The following is a 21,639-nucleotide window of genomic DNA, read 5'->3' on the forward strand; positions in this document are numbered from 1 at the left end:
TCTCTCCAGTTCCTGCCCTTCGACGGTGGTGGTGCCCCCCCTGAACAAAACAAGTCTTCTCAACAGTTCTACCCATGGCATACCCAGGGTCAACAACTTCAATAAGAGTAAACAATCCCCAACTGTGGAGCCCCCCCCCTCCCCCAGAACAGGCCCCAATATCGAAATATCAGTCCCCATCCAAACTCCCATACCTGATGACCCAGGTCTCAACTACACAGCCGTAGCTGTGGGTGCCTTAAGGGCCTACGGAGCGCGGCCTCGTCCAAAGGGGGGCTGCGCCGCCCAGCTCCTCGCTCCCTCCCCAATTCCACATGACCACCCGGCGCTGAACCCCTCAGTGTGCCCCGGCCCCCGCTATGTGCATAGTCAATGGTGCCCCTCCCAGCCCTTCAAACATTACCCACTCTGCACCGCCAGCAGTTCATATATGCAGGATCTCGTCCGCCGTTTGCGGTGTCACCAGCGGTCCCGCTGTGCGATGAATCCCCGACAGTTCTGACTCCGAGCCAGAGGCCGATACATGAGTGTCCGAGTCCGTGGCCCCCCTAGATCCGGGGCCCTCCGCCCGTCCGAGCTTCTCCACTTCCAGCAACGCAGCCTGCCGCTCCGCTTCAGTCTGGGAGGCCGTTGGTCCCAGCTTCCCCCGCCCTCGCTTCCATAGTCTCTTCGATTTCCGCAGCCGCTTGGGCGAACGTTCCCGCTCTTTCTCCCGCTCTTCTCTTGCCTTGGCGCCGTCAGTCCCGGCCTTGTATGTCTCCCACCATTCCCAGGCTTCCGCTGACGTTGCAATGAAGATCGCCTTGTCGTCTACCACCACTCTTAGCCTGGCTGGGAAAAGCAAGGAGTAGGCAATTCCCTCAGTACGTAGTTCCCTCTTGATTGTGAGGAAGGAGGCCCGTTGCTTCTGCGTCTCGAAAGTGAAGTCCGGGAAAAGTGTGACTCTGCTGTTCGCTATCTGAAAAGGGCCATCCTCTCGAGCCTTTCGCAGGAGCAGATCTCTGTCCTTGTGGTGTAGCACCTTGGCTATGATCGGCCTGGGTGGGAGCCCGGGCTTGGGAGGTCCTGAGGGGACTCTATGAGCACGCTCCAGAGTGAAGAATGGTGAAAGCCCTTCCGGCGCCACCACTGTTTTCAGCCATTCCTCCATGTAGGCAATCATGTCCCTCGTCCCCTCCGTCTCCGGCACGCCTACGATCCGCACATTGCTGCGTCGGCTTCTATTTTCTGCGTCCTCCGCTCGCCGCTCCAGGGTGCGTATTCGGTCCAGGGCCTCCGTCAGTTTACTCTCCATCGCCTTGTGGGCCGGCGCCAGGACATCGAGCACCGTCTCAGCATCCTTGACCCTGTCCTTCAGTTTGTCGTGGTCCGCCCGGAGCAAGCCCAGCCCCGACGCCACCTGCGCGATATCATTATGGAGCGCGTCTCTGGTGGCCGTTATGGCGTCCAATATCCTGTCCTGCAATCGCTGTAGGTCCGTCTGCTCAGCGGGGCCCCCCTCAGCCACATCCGACGTCGCCGCCTCCTCCGCCTTGGTTCTCGGCTTCTCCATAGTAGCCGGCCTCACCGCTCTCACCCTTCTCGTCTACCTGCTGTTTCTGGGCCTCCGCCACGTGGTCAGCTCCTACGCGCTATGGGGCCTTGCTGCGCACCAGTGGTAGCGTCTGCAGCAGTATTCGACCCCCGGGTTGGCGAGTTAGGCCGGTCGCGCAACCGGGAGCCCGGCGTCACCAAAGTCCCCTCACTGGCCTATGGGCTCCTCCGGTGTGTCCCCATGTGCTTCGCGGGCTTCCGCTGCGGGGGCGAGGGCCCAAGACGTGCAGCGCCGTGCACCGTCCCCCGTGGTCCCGCTCTCAGGGCGGCCCCCGCTCACCTGCAGGCTCGTTCGGCGCTCAGGGCTGGGTCGCTGTGCCGGGCGTCACCCTTCCGGCAAAGGAGTCTGTCCGCAAGCTGCGCTCCCGGGTGGCCTTCTCCGCCCGCTCTCGCGACCGCTGCACACCGCAGCCGGGTTCCAAGGAGCGTCTCACGCTGTGTGGGATCCGTCGCTGCCGGCGACCGCGCCTCCTCTGTGCACGCTGGCAGTGTGTTCCGCTGTACGGCCCCCGGTCTATCAGGGCTCCGTCGCGGCGGCCATCTTGCGTGGCGCTGATCTTCTCTCCGCTCCGGCAGCCGCAGCGATCGGCGGCCGTTCTCAGCGCTGGTGCGCCGCCAGCAGCCCAAACCTCGCCTAGCTATTCACCGCCGGCCACTCAATCGGCGCCGGGGCACACACGGGCTCTCCGGCCCCGCTTTCAGGATTCTCGTGGGGAAGAGGCACGGAGCTCCGGGCTCACGCCGCCATTTCCCTCGGCGCTCAAGCCACGCCCCCCAAAATGGAAGACATGATCAGGGCAGTCGAAGGCCCAGAGTGATGAAATGTCGCCTGCATGGACAGCCCTCCGTATGTGTGGACATGGGAGTGATTACAAGCGCAGACCAACAATATCTTTGCCTCAGTATTGATGGACTCCAGATTTCTGGTTCTTCAATCGGTCCCAGGTTTCACCAATGGTGCCTTGTTACCTTCTCTAAAACAGCAGCGCCTCCTGGTAAGCTATCCTAATTTACATCATGGGCTCTGAACTGGATCTCTTTAAGAGGAGGTGGCCATTGCAGGTCTGTAAAGAGCTGACGGACAGCATCTAACTTCAGGGAGGGGATAATTACTATATAGTCTGTTCGGTAATTTTTGCAGCAATATTGGATTGAATGTTAAGGTTTTTGGAGATTAAAAATGTATTCAAGGTTTTGTGCACAGAGCCTCTCCTCCCAAAGACAACTTGAGGTCACATAATCTGCACTGCTTCATACACTGCCCATGGTATGTTCCCTGCTACATCAATACTACTTCACAAACAATTCTTTTTTTACTCTCACATCCTCTTTGAGGCATCACTTAGTTCCTGGACCACATCTGTGGGCTTTGTACTCTGCCAAGTAGTCACCAGATGAGAAGACTTTCTCCTACTACCAAGATCTTCATCAGCAGGTCTCTAGACTCCATCAGCCTGATTTCAAATCCAGCTTCAAGATACCAATGGAAGGCAACACCAACTGCTATCTCCCACTATCCTCGTTTTACGACAAGTTGGTTAACATGGCTATAGGAGCTGCCTCCGTTGAATTGGTGGCTCTACCTAGGTCCAACAGCTGGACAGAAGCGCTGTTTCCCTGCTCCACTGCCCCAAAACAATGCCCATGGCCTAAAACAGTAAGTGTTTAACCTTCTAGGACTACCACATAAGACTTGGACACATGCGAGTGGGCAGGGCAACTGCCATAGCTATTAGCTGTGTTTTCAGGAGTTTCTAGTGCTATAAGAGGAGTGGCAGGCGGCCATTTCTAGTGTCTACACTTTAGCCAGTGGGTGTGGCAGTCTGTGGATAGACTCAGCCCTGTAGAACAGCTGCCGGCAGACCCCTCAATACCCATGCTAAGAGTGAGATCTAGCTATTGCGTGGAGATGGATTGCACTAGTGGGTTAAAAGATATCTGATACTTTGTTTGATACTGGAAGAAAAGAGCCATAACCCCCAAGGGCGGAGTCAAGTATACGTCTTTTCCAGGTTTTTAAGTAGTGTGGCACAATGCCCATTCTTTTTACGCAATGCTGTAAAATTGACTGAGCATTTCGCTCTTTGTTGAGTAAAAGCCTGTTTTCAAACCTACGATGATGGACCTATACTGACTGTGTTTTTGTAAAGGGAGTGATGTATATCTGCTTTCTTGGTTTTTAGGTGTACCTATAACATTCCACCCACCTCCTTCCTCTCATTTCTCTGACGTTTTTCTGGTAATGTACATCTAACAAACACTGCAGTCTTGGGATGGCAACTCTACACTCCGCTTCTTTTTTTTGTATACCAGGTCAGGACCTTCATCAAGAGACAAGGGTTGCTACTATTCTCTCAAAGTAAATCCAGATTATTGTTAACACTTAGCTTCTTTATGGGGTCCATACCTAGTCCCTTTCATAGACTCAATTTCTAAGTTCGGTCACAAAATCAACGAAATGAGCCACAACACATCTAGAACGATTTATACACTTCACGGTTTAGACCAGATGCTGCAATCATCATTGGCCATCCTTATTCCTCTCACTATTTGGGGGAAGACTTGACAATCAATTGCAATAACATTTCTTCTTCTGAGCCATATATGTGTAGTTGTCTTTAATTCTATCTGGATGTCTCTTATAACTCTCTTTTCTATGCATTGGTTAAAAAACGATAACAACTCCATCTGCTCCCATATTCGCTTATGGTCCACACTTTGGTATTTACATAATTTCAACTAGATGGAACTCACAATCGTCTACCATGTTTGGGTGTATTTTCTTGTGGACCTGCAGGTAGTCCTTTCGGTTGAATCCTTTTCCGCATACAGTGCACCGATGCAGTCTTTCTCCTGTGTGCATTTTTTGGTGCCTATTTAAAGCTCCTATTTGATTGAAGCTTTTTCCACACACGGTACAATGATAAGGTCTCTCCCCTGTATGTATTCTCCTATGTATGAGCAAACTTGACATCGCTCCAAAGCTTTTACCACATTCAGTACATGCATATCTTCCTTGTAAGTTGTGTTCTTGATGATATTGTACATAGCAGCTCTTCGGGCTGGTTTGCCCACTGTCAGCAAGTGTGTATGGTTTGCTACTTTGCGGTGTGGTTGATTCACAGAGAACACTGTTGTTTTTCACTGTACTCTCACAGCTCTTGTCTAATCTCCACTCGTAGGGTGTCGACTTCTGCAGAGCACTGCAAGCTCTTGGCCAATCTGCACTTTTCTCTCCTCCTTGTTCTTGAGTACTCGCTGGTGGCATCTGGCTATTGAAATGTCTTATCTCAGAAATGTTCTGGACCATGTTTACTTTCCTCTTTTGTGCCACAGATTTGAAAATTGCAGGTTTTTCATGATATTGAAAAGAGTTACTCATGGTGCTCTTCATCGATCCATTTCCTGTAAGATTGAAATAAATGAATGTTAGCTTTCTAGAAGGGAAATGGTGCATCAATCATTTCCACAGCAGGAGTGTATCGAAAGGCAGTAAGAGCACAAGCTCTGTATACACAACCAAGCACTTTGTGGCTGGACCATGGGTACCAGGTGGTAAAATCACGACTGGCTGACTGATTAAAGAGTTGTAAGGGTAAGCAGCGAAGACATTAGGCATTCTTTATGTTGAGACAATAACAGCATGGGGCCGGAGAGAGGACAATACTTTGCCTGCAGGCAGACATAGACTGAGAAAAGAAGCAGGGAAATGGGTAAGAGTTCAGCTCTCAATGAAGCCATCCACGAAAGCTACAGAATGAGCCTAACTTGAGCAGACAGAACAAACTACCCAGACAGGCTAATAGGAGTGAACCATCACCACTTTCTCACATGTGCAGACTTGCAGAAGGAACCACTGAGACAGATCAGCCAGAGAGCCACTACCACCTTTTAACGTGGAGCGACAGGAAGCCAGTCAGACAAGCCATCCAGAGAGCTATTGACATCTCCTAACATGTACAGACCTGCAGAACTAAGCACCTACATAGGTGCTGAGAGAGGACCACTGCCACCTTGTAATGTGTAGGAAGAACGAGCCACCCCAAGAGAACCATTGCCACCTTGTAACATGCAGACCTACCGAATGAACCTCCCAGGGAGAGCCTGTGCCTCCTTATAACATGCAGACTGAACGAGCCACCCAGAGAGAACCACTGCCGCCACCTAAGGTGCAAAACTGCAGATCAAGCCAATCGAACAGGCCACCCAGAGGAAGCCTTTCCCACCTTGTGACATGCAAGCACAATGAGACACCCAAATAGGACACCTAGAGCAAAACATTACTGCCCTCTAATGGGCAGACAGAACAAACCACTCAGACAAACCAAGCCCAACCCACTTGGGCTGTAAACCCCCCGTTGCACATCAACCAACCCCTTCTAAACAAAGCCACATGCTCATTTCAGTGTTTGACTCTGCTTGTGCTTTTTTAAAATCACTCCATAAAACTCCTGAGTCTGCCGCAACTGGAGTCAGAGATTTACAGCCTAATTCACAAAGGTAACTTACACTTGTGAGTACTTTTACACTTTTGAATAAGCTTACTAGAGGCGCGAAGGGTGCAGAAAGAGCAAGAGAAGTGCAGAAAGAAGCAACAGAGGTACAGAAAAAGGCAAGAGAGGTGCAGAAACAGGCAGGAAAGGTACAGGAAGAGGGAACAGGGGTGCAAAAAGAGGCCCAAGGGGTGCAGAAAGAAGCAAGAGGGATGCAGAAAGAAGCAAATGAGGTACAGAAAGATGCAACAGAGGTGCAGAAAGACGCAAGAGAGGTGCAGAAGACAACAAGGGAAGTGCAGAAAGAAGCAAGAGAATTGCTGAAAAAAGCAAATGAGGTGCAGAAAAAGGCAACAGAGGTGCAGAAAGAAGCAAGAGCAGTGCAGAAAGAACCAACAGAGGAGCAAAAAGAGGCAAGAGGGGTGCAGAAAGAGGCAGCAGGGGTGCAGAAAGAAGGAAGAGAAGTGCAGAAAGATGCAACAGAGGTGCTGAAAGAGGCGCAAAGGGTGCAGAAAGAAGCAAGAGAAGTTCAGAAAAAAGCAAAAGAGGTACAGAAAGAGGCGAGAGAGGTGCAGAAACAGGCAGGAAAGGTGTAGAAAGAGGAAGGAAGGGTACAGAAAGAGGCAAGAGGGGTTCAGAAAGAAGCAAGTGAGGTGCAGAAAGAGGCAACGGAGGTGCAGAAAGATGCAAGAGAGGTGCAGAAACAAGCAAGAGAAGTGCAGAAAGAGGCAAAAGAATTGCTGAAAAAAGCAACAAAGGTGTAAAAAGCAGAAAGAGAAGTGCAGAAAGAAGCAACAGAGGTACAGAAGGAGGCAAGAGAAGTGCAGAAAGAGGCAAAAAAGTTGCAGAAACAGGAAAAAGGTGCAGAAAGAGGTAACAGGTGTGCAGACAGAGGCAAGAGAGGTGCAGAAAGTTGAAACGGCAAGTGCAGAAGGCTGCAAGGGGGTGCAGAAATGTGCAAGAGATGTGTAGAAAGAAGCAAGAGCAGCACAAAAGAACCAACAGAAATGCAGAAAGAGGCAAGAAGAGTCCAGAAAGAGGCAGGAGAGGTGCAGAATGAAGCAAACGGACTACAGAAAGAGGGAAAAGGGGTGCAGAAAGAAGCAAGAGAAGTGCAGAAAGAAGCAACAGAGGTGCAGCAAGAGGCAAGCGAGGTGCAGAAACAGGCAAGAAAGGTACAGAAAGAGGGAACGGGGTGCAGAAAGAGGTAAGAGGGGTACAGAAATATGCCAGAGAGGTGCAGAAAGAAGCAAGAGCAGTGAAGAAAGAAGAAAGAAGTACAGAAATAAGCAAGAGAGGCGGAGAAATAGCAAATAAGGGTGCAGAAAAAGGCATGAGGGCGGCTGACATTTGCAAAAAAAGTGCAGAAAGAAGCAAGAGCAGAGCAGAAAGCACCAACAGAGGTGCAAAAAGAGACAAGAGGAGCACAGAAAGAGGTAGGAGAGGTGCACAAAGAGGCAAGAGGGATACAGAAAGAGGCACGAAGGGTTCAGAAAGAGCAAGAGAAGTGCAGAAAAAAGTAACAGAGGTACAGAAAGAGGCAAGAGAGGTGCAGAAACGGGCACGAAAGGTGCAGAAAGAAGGAACAGGGGTGCAGAAAGAGGCAAGAGAGGTACAGAAAGAGGCAAGAGATCTACAGAAAAAAGCAGCAGAGGTGCCGCAATGTAGTATCGGGTTCCAAAGGCCTACATGCTCCGAAGATAACTGTAGGAAGGGGGAGGCTCTAGTTGGCGCAGTGCAACCCTAGCGACAAGCAGGGACTCTCTCTTCCTCGTCAGGGCTGAGGGTTACCTTCCAGACAACCTCTGCTTACCCTCTAGGTAGTGTGGCTTAAGCAGTCGTAGGCTAATCTTTGGGGCACATAGGGTTAAACACTTGCAATAGTACACCTTTACAACCAACCCACCACACAACGAGACCAGACTGTATTCTGTAAAAATATATATCTTTATATAGATTTTAAGCAGGCTTGTGAATACAGTCAACGTACTTTATGATAACGGTTGCAAGTTTACTCAGTTCAGGTTACCACAGTTCTTATGCGGGTCTTTTGAGGCCCGTAGGCCGGTGTTAACCAAAGTTCTTGTGGAGCCGGCGGCGTCCAGGGGATCTGTCCCACGTCGCGTTGCCTTCCCGGGGTCGCTGATCGTTGCGGCTCTTCAGCCGAGCAGGTCACGGGTCATCCGGGGCAGCGGTGTTCTGTGGCGGCAGGGCCCTTTCCTTGTCGTCCGCTCCGACCCTGGAGGCGGTGGCTGTGCGGCGGTGGCAAGTGGCAGTACGGTCCCCAAGTGCAGGACGTACCCAGCCAAGTGCCGGTGCAGCTGTGGGCTCACAGCTGGGCTGTCGGGCAGGCTACCGACCTTGCGGATTCTCACAGGGCAACTGTCCGTCTTTGCAGGTGAGTGGCTGCTCGTTATGCAGTCACCTCGAGAGCTCGAACCGGACGGGTCCGCCTTCGCTTTGCTCTCGGGCTCCCGGTGCAGTTGCGGTCACGGTGTTCGGGCCAGCGGCGGCTGGTCCTTACTTTGCTCTCGCTGTTGCTTTGGGCCCCGGTCACGGTGGTCAGGGGGATGTCGTTGCCTTGGAGGAGATTCCTCCGTCGGTGCTGCGGCGATGGTCAGCACCCGCAGTCGCTTTCTTCCAAGGGGGTAGCGTCCACTGGTCCTGGGACGCTGGTCAGGGGGCAAGTTCAGTTGCAAGCCCTTGGAGATCTCTTTGCAGAGTTTGGCACAAAGTAAAGCAAAAGTCTTCTCGTAGTCTTTCCTTCTTCCTCTCCTTCAGCAGCAAGGCACCAGACACAGGCAAGAGTCAGCACCCTTCCTTGTCTCTCACGGTCCTTCTCGTAGGGCAGAGTCCTTCTGTGGCCCAAACAGGATCTGATTTTCAAGGAGCAGGGCTCCTTCTTTGATAGGCCAATTCTTTTGTTCTCGCAGGCCAGGGGGGCCTTTGCATAGCCACTCTCAGTCTTTGAGTACCCCGGTGGGTGTACTCCGGCTTCTGCTTTCAGTGTGAGGGGCAGGCGCATCAGACGCCCCACAGGAGGTGGAGCCAGCATTGTCCGGACAGGGGTGGCCAGAGTACCTTGTTGATGGGGGCTTCGCCCTTCCTGGGCCAGGCGTCGGCAGAGTCATCCGCCGCTCCCCAGGAGGGTGGAGCCAGCATTGTGGTGGTCGAGCACAGCTACAGTTCGAGTCAAGAGGCACTCCTACCTCCCACTAAGGTGTAATCTGCGCATTCACCACCTGTCATCCCTCCAGCCCTGTCACTCACACATCCCAGACAGTCAGATACACATACCAGCAGAGGCGGGCTGAAATGGTTAAGCAAGCAAATGCTAACTTTCTAAAAGTAGCATTTGCAAACCCAGGATACTAAAATAAACTTGACTACAAGAAATATTTTATCATCCTGAGTTCAGGCATACTAAACATGACTCGCTACCATGCTCCTTGATCCTGCGGGGATTATAGGGTGTAATAATTCCAGCAGCTCAGTCTGGCCTAATGGAGCAGGTAGCCTTCAATAGTGAAATACGGTCTTGGTTGTAAGTCACTACTAGGACAGGCCACGCACATCAGGGCTTGTCCTACCTTACACCTACAACGCACCCTGCCCGTAGGCCTACCATAGGGGTGACTAATATGTAGTCAAGGGAAGGGTCGGTGCTGGCAAGTGGGGACACTTGCCCAGCTAGCGTGACAGTACGAGACCGCACGCAGGTTCTGCGGTCGCAGTTCCCAGACACATCTTTACGGCTGCTTCGGTGGGTGGCGCAACCAGCGCTGCAGGCCCACCAGCAGTATTGGCATCTACAAGCCCCAGCACTCTCTCGTGCACTTTACTAGGGACTAACAGTAAATCCAAGGAACCAATCATGGATACCAATTGCATGTACAATTTACAGTAGGGAGCACTTGCACTGCGGCACGGATCAGCCGTGGCGCAGTGCCCTTAGTATCGGAAAACCAGCAAAACATCGGAGGCACATCAGCAAAAAGTGGAAGGGAGACTCACGCCAAGGTGCCAGGTCTAACATGTGTCCCCTCCAGCTGAAATGTGGGGGGAACTTCCCTTCCCCAGGGAGTTCCACATCACTAAGGCGGAAAAATCTGGACAAACCGTCAGCGTTGGCGTGATCGGTGCCAGGGCGGTGTTCCACCGTAAAGTCCATACTCTGTAGAGAAATGGACCACCTCAACAGTTTCGGGTTCTCACCCCTCATTTGCATCAACCATCTGAGGGGCCTGTGGTCCGTCTGAACTCGGAAGTGAGACCCAAACAAGTAGGGTCTTAGCTTCTTCAGGGCCCAGACCACAGCAAATGCTTCACGCTCTATTGCACTCCACCTACTTTCCCGTGGAAGTAACCTCCGACTTATGAAGGCTACGGGTTGGTCAAAGCCCTCCTCAGTCATCTGTGAAAGAACAGCCCCTACACCATGCTCTGAAGCGTCTGTTTGCACTATGAATTCCTTGGAGAAATCAGGAGCCAGGAGCACGGGCGCCGTGCACATGGCAGTCTTCAGGGTGTCAAAAGCCTTCTGACAGGTGCCAGTCCAAATCACATTCCTGGGCTGCTTCTTCGAAGTCAGCTCTGTCAAGGGGGTCACGATCGTGCCATAGCCCTTGACAAACCTCCTGTAATACCCAGTGAGCCCCAGGAAGGCTCTCACTGCAGTCTGGGTCTTGGGGGGTTCCCAAGCCAGGATGGTTTCGATCTTGGGCTGCAAGGGTGCTACCTTGCCACTCCCAACTTGGTGTCCCAAGTACACCACTGAACCCTGCCCAATCTGGCACTTGCTTGCCTTGATTGTGAGGCCTGCTCTGCGCAGGGCCATCAACACTTCCCAGAGGTGTCGCAGGTGTTCGGGCCAGGTGCCGCTGAACACCGCAATGTCATCCAGGTAGGCGGCACTGAACTCGTCCAGTCCAGCCAACACCTGGTTGACCAATCTCTGAAAGGTGGCAGGGGCATTCTTCATTCCAAATGGCATAACCCGGAACTGGAAGTGCCCATCTGGGGTAGAGAATGCCGACCTCTCCTTTGCCCCATCGGTCAAGGCGATCTGCCAGTACCCAGACGTTAAATCAAACGTGCTGAGGAACCGGGCAGCCCCTAGCCGATCAATGAGCTCGTCAGCTCTGGGGATGGGGTGCGCGTCAGTCTTCGTGACTGAATTGAGTCCTCTGTAGTCCACACAGAACCGGAGTTCGGGTGTGGCTCCCGGCGCAGCAGCCTTCGGAACCAAGACCACGGGGCTGGACCAAGGACTGCTGGAAGACTCAACCACCCCGAGGGCAAGCATCTTGGAGACCTCCTCCTTGATGCAGGCCCGGACCCTGTCAGTCACCCTGTAAGCCTTGTGCTTCACAGGTAAGCTGTCTCCAGTGTCCACATCATGGACGCACCAATCTGTGACACTCGGAACCAGGGAAAACAGGTCTGGAAACTGCCCCAGCAACTGGCGGCAGTCCTCCTGTTGTTCGGCGGTCAGGGAGGGTGAGAGGTTAACTCCATCCACTGACCCATCCTTCTCACAGGCCACCAAGAGGTCAGGAAGAGGCTCCGACTCCTCCTCCATTCCGTCATCGGTTGCCAACAACATGCCCACTTCGGACCTTCGCAAGTGGGGCTTGAGGCGGTTGACATGTAGGACCCGCAAAGGGTTCCTGGGCGTCTTCATGTCCACCAAGTATGTCACGGGGCTCTTGCGCTCCACAACCTCAAATGGGCCTGTCCACTTATCTTGAAGGGCACAGGGCTCCACTGGGGCCAGGACATACACCTCTTGTCCAGGCTGAAGCTCGACCAGAGTGGCATTCTGATCGTACCACCCCTTCATTTCCTCCTGGCTCGCTTCCAGATTTGCCTCGGCAAGTTGTCTGAAGCGTCTGGTCTGGTTTCTGAAGGCCAGCATGTAGCTATATACATTCTGGGGAGGTTTCCTGGGAGATTGCTCCCAGCCTTCCTTTACCAAACTCAGCGGTCCTCTCACGGGGTGACCGTACAGTAGTTCAAAGGGGCTGAACCCTAGGGACTTCTGCGGCACCTCGCGATATGCAAAGAGCAGGCATGGTAAGAGGACGTCCCACTTACGCCTCATCGGACCTTCCAGGCCCATGATCATGCCTTTCAGGGTTCGGTTGAATCTTTCAACCAACCCGTTACCTTGGGGATGGTAGGGTGTGGTGAACTTATACGTTACGCCACACTCCTGCCAAAGGGACTTCATATACTTCGATATGAAATTGGTCCCCCTGTCGCTCACCACCTCTAGAGGGAATCCTACTCGAGAGAAAATTCCCATCAGTGCACGCCCCACCACGGGAGCCGTCACTGTCCTCAGAGGGATGGCTTCAGGGTACCGGGTGGCATGGTCCACCAAGACCAGGATGAACCTGTTGCCCATGGCTGTCTTGGGGTCCAGAGGCCCAACGATGTCAATACCCACTCGCTGGAATGGCGTACCGACCACAGGGAAGGGTTGGAGGGGAGCCTTGTTCTTCCCTCCCGTCTTCCCACTTGCCTGGCAAGTCGGACAGGTTCTGCAATAAGCATCGGAACTCTTGTGCATTTGGGGCCAGTAAAAGTGGGTGACAAGCCTGTCATAGGTCTTGTCCATCCCCAAATGTCCTGCTAAAGGCACATCATGAGCCAGACCCAGTAGGAAGGCTCTGAACTTCTGGGGTACCACCAGCACACGGGCTGACCCAGGTTCAGCAGCCTTAGGCTCGGAATACAGGAGGTCGTTCTCCCAGTAAACATAATGTGTTTTGGCCTGAACACCATTGGCCTGGTCTGCAGCCTGCTGCCGCATACCCACGAGAGAAGGGCATTCTTTCTGCTCCTTGCAGAATTCCTCCCAGGAGGGTCCTCCTTCTTGCTGCCAATGGGTCAGCTCAGGCAGGTCCCCCAGTTCGGCGATCTGTTCCCCTGTAGGTTCCAGGGCATCCCCCTCAAGGTCTGCTTCCTCCTGGACCGTGGGAACTTCAGGAGCCGGTTTCCCGCGCCCCCTGCGCCTTCTCCCTAAGGCCGGTTCCTGGGCCTCTCCTTCAGGCCCCAGGACCTCTCGATCACCCCTACTGGCTGCCATCGACCGGGTGGTCACGCACGCCCAGTCAGGCAGACCCACCATCCGCAGGTGAGTCGTCTTCTCCACCTTTTCCCAAGTGGAGTGCTCCAAGTCATTCCCTAGCAAACAGTCAACAGGCATGGTTTTTCTTACACAGACCTGCAGAGTACCAGAGACCCCCCCCCCACTCGAAGGGAACTTGAGCCATCGGACACTGACTCTCTGAATTATCAGCGTTGATAACCCTACAGTAGGCATGGGGTACAACCTGCTCTTGAGACACCAGGTGCTGCCTCACTGCAGTCACACTGGCTCCTGTGTCTCTCAGAGCCTCAGCTTCCTTACCATTGATGATCACCACCTGCCCATATTTCTTAGTGTTAGAGGGCAGGTAGTTCGTAGGGATCATCTCACTGTCTCCTAGCGAGACCAGGGTCATGTGAACGGGATCTCCACCCCCCGGGACCATCATTTCTTCTCCCAGGTGAACGCTAGTCACTTGTCGGGGCGGAGCACCAGTGGGTGCGGGTTTTCCAAACAGGCGACACTTGGGGTCACTGGATATGTGCCCAGGCTCGCCACATTTGAAACAATTGAAGGGCCCCTTTGGAACAGGTTTACCTGTCGGGGCCCCATTCTGCTTCGGAGGTGGGGGAGGCTGAGAACCCTGCTGCGGGCTCCCCTGGGAACTACTTTGGGGGCCTTTCTGGAACCCTTTCTGTTTTTCCCCTTTGTCCCCCCCACTCTTCTGCTGGGGACCCTGCCCACTCTTGGCGGAGTCTCCCACGGGACCCTTGTGGACCCTGGTGCTGAGCCAGCGGTCCGCCTCCTCAGCAAGCTTCCTCGGGTTGGACAGCTTGCTATCGATCAGGTGTTGGCGTAACTCAGGAAAACAGTGATCAGACAAGTGCTCCCATGCAATTAAATCAAAGAGATCTTGAAAATCATTAACTTTGTTACCTTTCACCCAACCATCCAGTGCTCTGCAAAAGTAAGTCGCATACTCCACATACGTATTCCCAGGCCGCTTAGTACATCCCCTAAACTTCTGTCGATACATTTCAGGGGTAAGCCCGTACCTGTTCATTAAAGCTTCTTTCATGTGGGCATAGGATCTCTGATTTTCAACGGGCAAATCTAGCAAGGTATCTCTCCCTTCGCTAAGGAACCTTCCCCACAACCCCGCTCCCCAATCCTTGTCAGGGACCCGGTGGGAGGACATGGCTACCTCGTATGCCCTAAACCACTGTCCTATGTCATCCCCCTTAAAGAACTCCTTAACTACGTCCTTCGGGATGTGCACTCTTGACTCTACCTGCACTGGTGATGCGCTGCCACCAGAGGGAGGACGATCCAAGTCTCTCTCCTTGAGACATATCTCCCTCATTTTTACTTCATAATCCATCTGGTGCTTTCGCTCTTCCAGCGCCATTCTTTTCGTTTCAAGCTCCAGCTGGATTTTCAATTCTGCCAGCTTTCTTTCGTGATTCCTCGTTTCCTTCCTGTCCGCCAGCTCCTCTGGCGACAGGCCTTTACCAAAGCTGTGCTCGCTGTCTTGCCTCTCGAGATCGATCAGATCCCCAAGTGCATTCTGCTCCTCCGTCGCATTCTGCTCGGCGAGGACATCTTGCTCCTCTGGGGTTTTCCGGGACTCTATCCAGGCTTTCAGGGCCTTGGAGAGCTGGGTCTTGTTTTTGCAGCCAGCGTGCGGGACCTTGAGTTTCTTGCAAAAGAACTTCAGTTCGTCCCTGGAATATTTATCCACTTTGGTGGGGTCCCACTCTACCTCCAACACCTCGGAGGTCGTGGACTCCGCTCCGTCCAGGCTCTTTGTGCCCGGCATGGTTTCTGCACTCGGAATCTTCTTTCGGCAAAATTCAAAAAGCAAAGTCTGTGGCTAAGTAACTGGACCGTAATCCTTGCGTAGTGGTCAGAAGCTCAGGTATAGATATCGCAAGTGTAAATTCGAAATCCTCACCGCTGCGTCCAATGTAGGAAGGGGGAGGCTCTAGTTGGCGCAGTGCAACACTAGCGACAAGCAGGGACTCTCTCTTCCTCGTCAGGGCTGAGGGTTACCTTCCAGACAACCTCTGCTTACCCTCTAGGTAGTGTGGCTTAAGCAGTTGTAGGCTAATCTTTGGGGCACATAGGGTTAAACACTTGCAATAGTACACCTTTACAACCAACCCACCACACAACGAGACCAGACTGTATTCTGTAAAAATATATATCTTTATATAGATTTTAAGCAGGCTTGTGAATACAGTCAACGTACTTTATGATAACGGTTGCAAGTTTACTCAGTTCAGGTTACCACAGTTCTTATGCGGGTCTTTTGAGGCCCGTAGGCCGGTGTTAACCAAAGTTCTTGTGGAGCCGGCGGCGTCCAGGGGATCTGTCCCACGTCGCGTTGCCTTCCCGGGGTCGCTGATCGTTGCGGCTCTTCAGCCGAGCAGGCCACGGGTCATCCGGGGCAGCGGTGTTCTGTGGCGGCAGGGCCCTTTCCTTGTCGTCCGCTCCGACCATGGAGGCGGCGGCTGTGCGGCGGTGGCAAGTGGCAGTACGGTCCCCAAGTGCAGGACGTACCCAGCCAAGTGCCGGTGCAGCTGTGGGCTCACAGCTGGGCTGTCGGGCAGGCTACCGACCTTGCGGATTCTCACAGGGCAACTGTCCGTCTTTGCAGGTGAGTGGTTGCTAGTTATGCAGTCACCTCGAGAGCTCGAACCGGACGGGACCTCCTTCGCTTTGCTCTCGGGCTCCCGGTGCAGTTGCGGTCACGGTGTTCGGGCCAGCGGCGGCTGGTCCTTACTTTGCTCTCGCTGTTGCTTTGGGCCCCGGTCATGGTGGTCAGGGGGATGTCGTTGCCTTGGAGGAGATTCCTCCGTCGGTGCTGCGGCGATGGTCAGCACCCGCAGTCGCTTTCTTCCAAGGGGGTAGCGTCCACTGGTCCTGGGACGCTGGTCAGGGGGCAAGTTCAGTTGCAAGCCCTTGGAGATCTCTTTGCAGAGTTTGGCACAAAGTAAAGCAAAAGTCTTCTCGTAGTCTTTTCTTCTTCCTCTCCTTCAGCAGCAAGGCACCAGACACAGGCAAGAGTCAGCACCCTTCCTTGTCTCTCACGGTCCTTCTCGTAGGGCAGAGTCCTTCTGTGGCCCAAACAGGATCTGATTTTCAAGGAGCAGGGCTCCTTCTTTTATAGGCCAATTCTTTTGTTCTCGCAGGCCAGGGGGGCCTTTGCATAGCCACTCTCAGTCTTTGAGTACCCCGGTGGGTGTACTCCGGCTTCTGCTTTCAGTGTGAGGGGCAGGCGCATCAGACGCCCCACAGGAGGTGGAGCCAGCATTGTCCGGACAGGGGTGGCCAGAGTACCTTGTTGATGGGGGCTTCGCCCTTCCTGGGCCAGGCGTCGGCAGAGTCATCCGCCGCTCCCCAGGAGGGTGGAGCCAGCATTGTGGTGGTCGAGCACAGCTACAGTTCGAGTCAAGAGGCACTCCTACCTCCCACTAAGGTGTAATCTGCGCATTCACCACCTGTCATCCCTCCAGCCCTGTCACTCACACATCCCAGACAGTCAGATACACATACCAGCAGAGGCGGGCTGAAATGGTTAAGCAAGCAAATGCTAACTTTCTAAAAGTAGCATTTGCAAACCCAGGATACTAAAATAAACTTGACTACAAGAAATATTTTATCATCCTGAGTTCAGGCATACTAAACATGACTCGCTACCATGCTCCTTGAGCCTGCGGGGATTATAGGGTGTAATAATTCCAGCAGCTCAGTCTGGCCTAATGGAGCAGGTAGCCTTCAATAGTGAAATACGGTCTTGGTTGTAAGTCACTACTAGGACATGCCACGCACATCAGGGCTTGTCCTACCTTACACCTACAACGCACCCTGCCTACCATAGGGGTGACTAATATGTAGTCAAGGGAAGGGTCGGTGCTGGCAAGTGGGGACACTTGCCCAGCTAGCGTGACAGTACGAGACCGCACGCGGGTTCTGCGGTCGCAGTTCCCAGACACATCTTTACGGCTGCTTCGGTGGGTGGCGCAACCAGCGCTGCAGGCCCACCAGCAGTATTGGCATCTACAAGCCCCGGCACTCTCTCGTGCACTTTACTAGGGACTAACAGTAAATCCAAGGAACCAATCATGGATACCAATTGCATGTACAATTTACAGTAGGGAGCACTTGCACTGCGGCACGGATCAGCCGTGGCGCAGTGCCCTGAGTATCGGAAAACCAGCAAAACATCGGAGGCACATCAGCAAAAAGTGGAAGGGAGACTCACGCCAAGGTGCCAGGTCTAACAATAACCCACTTACATTCAAGAACTGTTGGCACGGAAACTGAAAAATTCAAAGAACAAGTTTATTAAGACCCCATGGGGTGGTGGTACATTCCTACAGCACCCTTCGGTAATGCAAGAAGGATCACACCGAACATCGGTGTGACCCGTTCTTTTATACAGTTTGCAGGTAATAAAAAGATAGGCGGTACAAAGTTACAGAGCATTATGTACATATATGGTCATTTTTGGAACACAGCCAGTTCATTGGAGGGGTTACAACCCCGCTGGTCAGTTTGGCGGCACATTCCTGAGGGGTGACTGGTCAGTGGGGACTGCGCATGTACAGGCTTGACCGGTACTAAAAATAGCCTGTTACTGGGCAAAACTCGAGTGGTCAGTGGCACGGACAACGGACTAAAGGGCACGCTGGCCACGAGGCCGCTTATGATCTAAGATGGCCGCCGTAACACACAAAATGGCGTTTCCAAGTATAGCCAAGTTAAGCAGGAAAACGTGTAGCACAGCTAAGCGCTAACTCGGCCATTGTCAAATTAGGACAGACGACCCTTTTAGCGTTTAGCTGAAGCTACCTCATAGTGAACATAATCAGGGTGTTCATCTTCAATATCAATTAGCATTATTTGAGTTACTTCTTTATGAAGCATCATTTTGTCATGAGCAAGAGCTCGTCTTGATGGTATGCAAGCCGATAAGCACATGGAACATAAAGCTGGGCCACATTGAATACATAAGCATACAAAGAACAGTATCCCCACAATGATACATAAAATCGTTAGCAGTTTCCAACCCCATGTGGTAAGCATTGATCAGAACCACCCTGAAAGAGTCCAAGTTCCATTGTCCGGGTGTATTTCAGCATCATAAACGGATGGTGAATTGTCAGGTACGTATACACAGCAGCTGCTTCCGATAATTCTACATGCCCCCCCACGGTCAGCTAGAACTACATCTAGAACCATTCTGTTTTGGAGCGTAACAATCCTAGAAATCTGGAGTTCTTCCGTAATATTTCCAAGTGCAATAGCAGTATCATTGGCTACAGCCTCAACAACACGGGTCAATCGTCGTATTTTCCGACTATTCAGAGCGGCCCCCACAAAGGAAAACAGTCCCAAATTGAAGTCCACATATTGCTGTAAGGCAGTATCGGTCTGGTTGATATCGTCCAGAACAACAGTCCGTTTGACACGATTCAAAACAAAATCGTGATACAAAATATAATCATTATGATACATTGGCGGGGCGATGAATACAGGGGGTAGTACAAAAGATACATAACAAGTGCCTAACCATCCCAACGGAAGCTGATGATAACCTTTCGTTCCACAAATGAAATAAGTGTTGCGAGATGCTACAAACGATATGCCATTCGGACTGTCAAAGGTAAGTGTGGTGTTGCATTCACTTTTCCCCACCGGAATTGTACCTTTATTGCGTATACACAGATCAGCTTTAGTAGCAATAACATTAATAACATGTGAGATGGATACATTGATGTTCCGTTGATTGCTGTAAACACGAGGGGCAGATGCATTATCGGGGCGGTACTCCTCCCATTCAAATCGAGTACCCTCAGCTCGTGGATACCCATCCCTGTCATGATAGCAAATTTTATTCAAACGGAAAAGCACGTTCCCTTTTGTTGGCCATCTCAAAGTAAATAAAAGAGTGTACCAGGCATTACAGGATCCATTATGTGAAAACGGGAGAGGAATGAGTGGAGTGCCCCCTTTCTTCTGGTGCCCAGGCAACATCCCACACACCCAACAATTAGACGTATTTGTCATGTTATGTGTATGATGCAGAATCTGAATAAAGCTATTGTTCAAATAAGTCTGTCGGTGCCGTTCTTCATGATAGGGCAAGGTGAAGTGAAAATGTTCAGATGGAGCCGGGGTAGTCGGCAGCAAATGTTCACGAGCAGGCACCACGAGTTCAACTACCCAGGCTATCACAGCTATTACCACAATTGTCAAGACGAAAAGGATGGCACCAAGTATTCTTTTATCTCGTGATGCGGAAGACGCCATAGTTCAAAAAGTTCTTAATGTCTCAAATAGTTCAAATTGTTCACAAAGTCTCAGATATACATATGTATATACCTAAAAAAGAAAAATACGGTGCTGAGCTCCGAGGTAGCCGTTGTTTTCTTCTCCGGGGTCAAGACGGGTGTCGCTACTCTTGGCAGAACTGATCCCCCCCCTTGAGATTCCCGGTTTCCGTTTCACAAACCGCAGAGCGGTAACCAACCAGTCTCGAAAACCAAAAAAAAATCTTATCGTGGCCGCAGATTATAGCGCTCTCGTCCAGAAACAGTGTGGTCCGGGAAGGCTCCCTCAACTTCGGCCGACGTCACAGCTGGGCTCTTTTCTTTCTCCAGAATTTCTTTGTAGTCGGTCAACACAGCAGGATTCACCAGATCAGGAGAGACACGACGGCAGTGAGTTGAATGCACCCATCGCTTCCTATTGGTCACTCGTACAGCTGTTCGAGTCGCCAGGAGGACCTGCTCGGGGCCACGCCACCTCGGTTCCAAGCTGTTCGCCCTCTCAAACGATTTGATCATAACGTAGTCTCCAGGGCGAAGATCATGGGCCTCTCCAGTAGAGTTGTCAGGGAGCGCTTCTCGAACCTGTTGATGAATAGAGAGCAAATCATTTGTTAATCGTGCCAAATAATCGTTCATCATTATACAAGGCACATCATGTATTAATCGTGGCTTGGGCACTCCCCAAATATTCATAGGCCTTCCAAACACTACCTCATACGGTGTGAGGCCAGTTCGCGAGTGGGGCACTGATCTGAGAGAGAGTAATGCTAGCGGCAAAGCATCCGGCCACTTCAGTGTCGTAGACGCCACAATCTTAGCCAGTTTGAGTTTCAACGTGGCATTGTACCGCTCAACAAGACCTGCTGACTGAGGGTGGAACACAGCATGAAACTTCTGCTGAATCCCCAGCCCCTTCAGCACATACTCCACAATTTTCCCGACAAAATGAGGCCCATTATCGCTCCACAAAAATTTGCAAACTCCAAATCGAGGGAAAAACTCCTTAAGCAACACCTTAGCTGTCGTCAGAGCTGTATTGTCTTTCGTGGGGAAAGCCTCTACCCATTTGCTAAAAGCACATACCACCACTAAGACATACTTCAAGTTGTTGCAACGCTCAAGCTGGATATAATCCATTTGGAGTACCTCGAATGGTGCGGAAGGTGGAACGAACCCTCCTTTCGGAGTATGGGTCCCCTTTGCAGGATTGTGCTGCAAACATATCAGGCAGGTCTGCACTACTCTCTTGGCGGTATTAGCAATCTCGGGATGCTCCCAAACTCGTGTTAACAGTCGAGTGATTGCAAGAGCCCCCACGTGCGCCAACCCATGTGTCATCTGGACCATCGCTTGCAAGTAAGCTGCAGACAATTTCCATCTCTCCATGTCCTTGCTTCTCCAACAACCTTCATCATCTAGCACCCCATCTGCTGCCCATGCCGCAAGTTCTGATTCAGTAGCAGATTTCTGAATATCTAGTATCTCTGCTCTAGCATCATACCACCGCTCGGCCTATGATTGTGTCACGTACATGGGGGAGTCAGTTCGGGACATAGCTGTTTGTCTCGCTATGCTGTCCGCAAAGGCATTTCCCTGACCCACTTTATCAGTGATCTTTTTGTGGGCACTACATTTTATTATCGCTACTTTCTTTGGACAAAGTAACGCGTTTAGGAGGTCACGCACTAGTTCTCCGTGCATAATGTGTACTCCGTGAGAAGTCAAAAACCCACGCTCTCTCCAGAGTAGCCCGAAGTCATGTGCTACTCCGAAGGCGTACCGGCTGTCTGTGTATATGTTCACACATAGGCCAGCACTCAGTTCGCAGGATCTTGTCAAGGCTATCAGCTCTGCTGCTTGAGCCGATTTCTGTGGTATTCTAGCTGTTTCCACCACTGTCTTAAGTGTCGTGATCGCATAGGCTGCGGAAGTCGTGCCATCTGGCAGCCTCAAACACGATCCATCAACCCACAGTTCCCCATCCACATCTGGAAGTGGCATATCCTGTAAGTCGACACAACCCTTTGTCTGTTCCTCGGTCAGGAAAACACAGTCATGATGTTTTTCTTCCTGACCCTCCTCCACCGGATAGGGCAATAAAGTGGCAGGGTTCAGGGTA

At 52.0% G+C, this 21,639-nt stretch overlaps 1 protein-coding gene across 1 annotated transcript in view; it reads right to left on the reverse strand.

The window, feature by feature from the left end:
- Positions 1–4,199: 4,199 nt before the first annotated feature.
- LOC147737980 (uncharacterized) overlaps positions 4,200–21,639 on the reverse strand; it is a 210,367-nt gene continuing 192,927 nt past the window's right edge. The window contains exon 7 of the mRNA XM_086950366.1: positions 4,200–4,998. Within this exon, the coding sequence (XP_086806492.1) occupies positions 4,319–4,998 (680 nt within the window). The 3' untranslated portion in view covers positions 4,200–4,318. The remainder of the gene's footprint in view (positions 4,999–21,639) is intronic.

Source organism: Lissotriton vulgaris, chromosome 1_1 (genome assembly GCF_964263255.1).
Source record: "Lissotriton vulgaris chromosome 1_1, aLisVul1.2, whole genome shotgun sequence".
Taxonomy (NCBI): Eukaryota; Metazoa; Chordata; class Amphibia; order Caudata; family Salamandridae; genus Lissotriton; species Lissotriton vulgaris.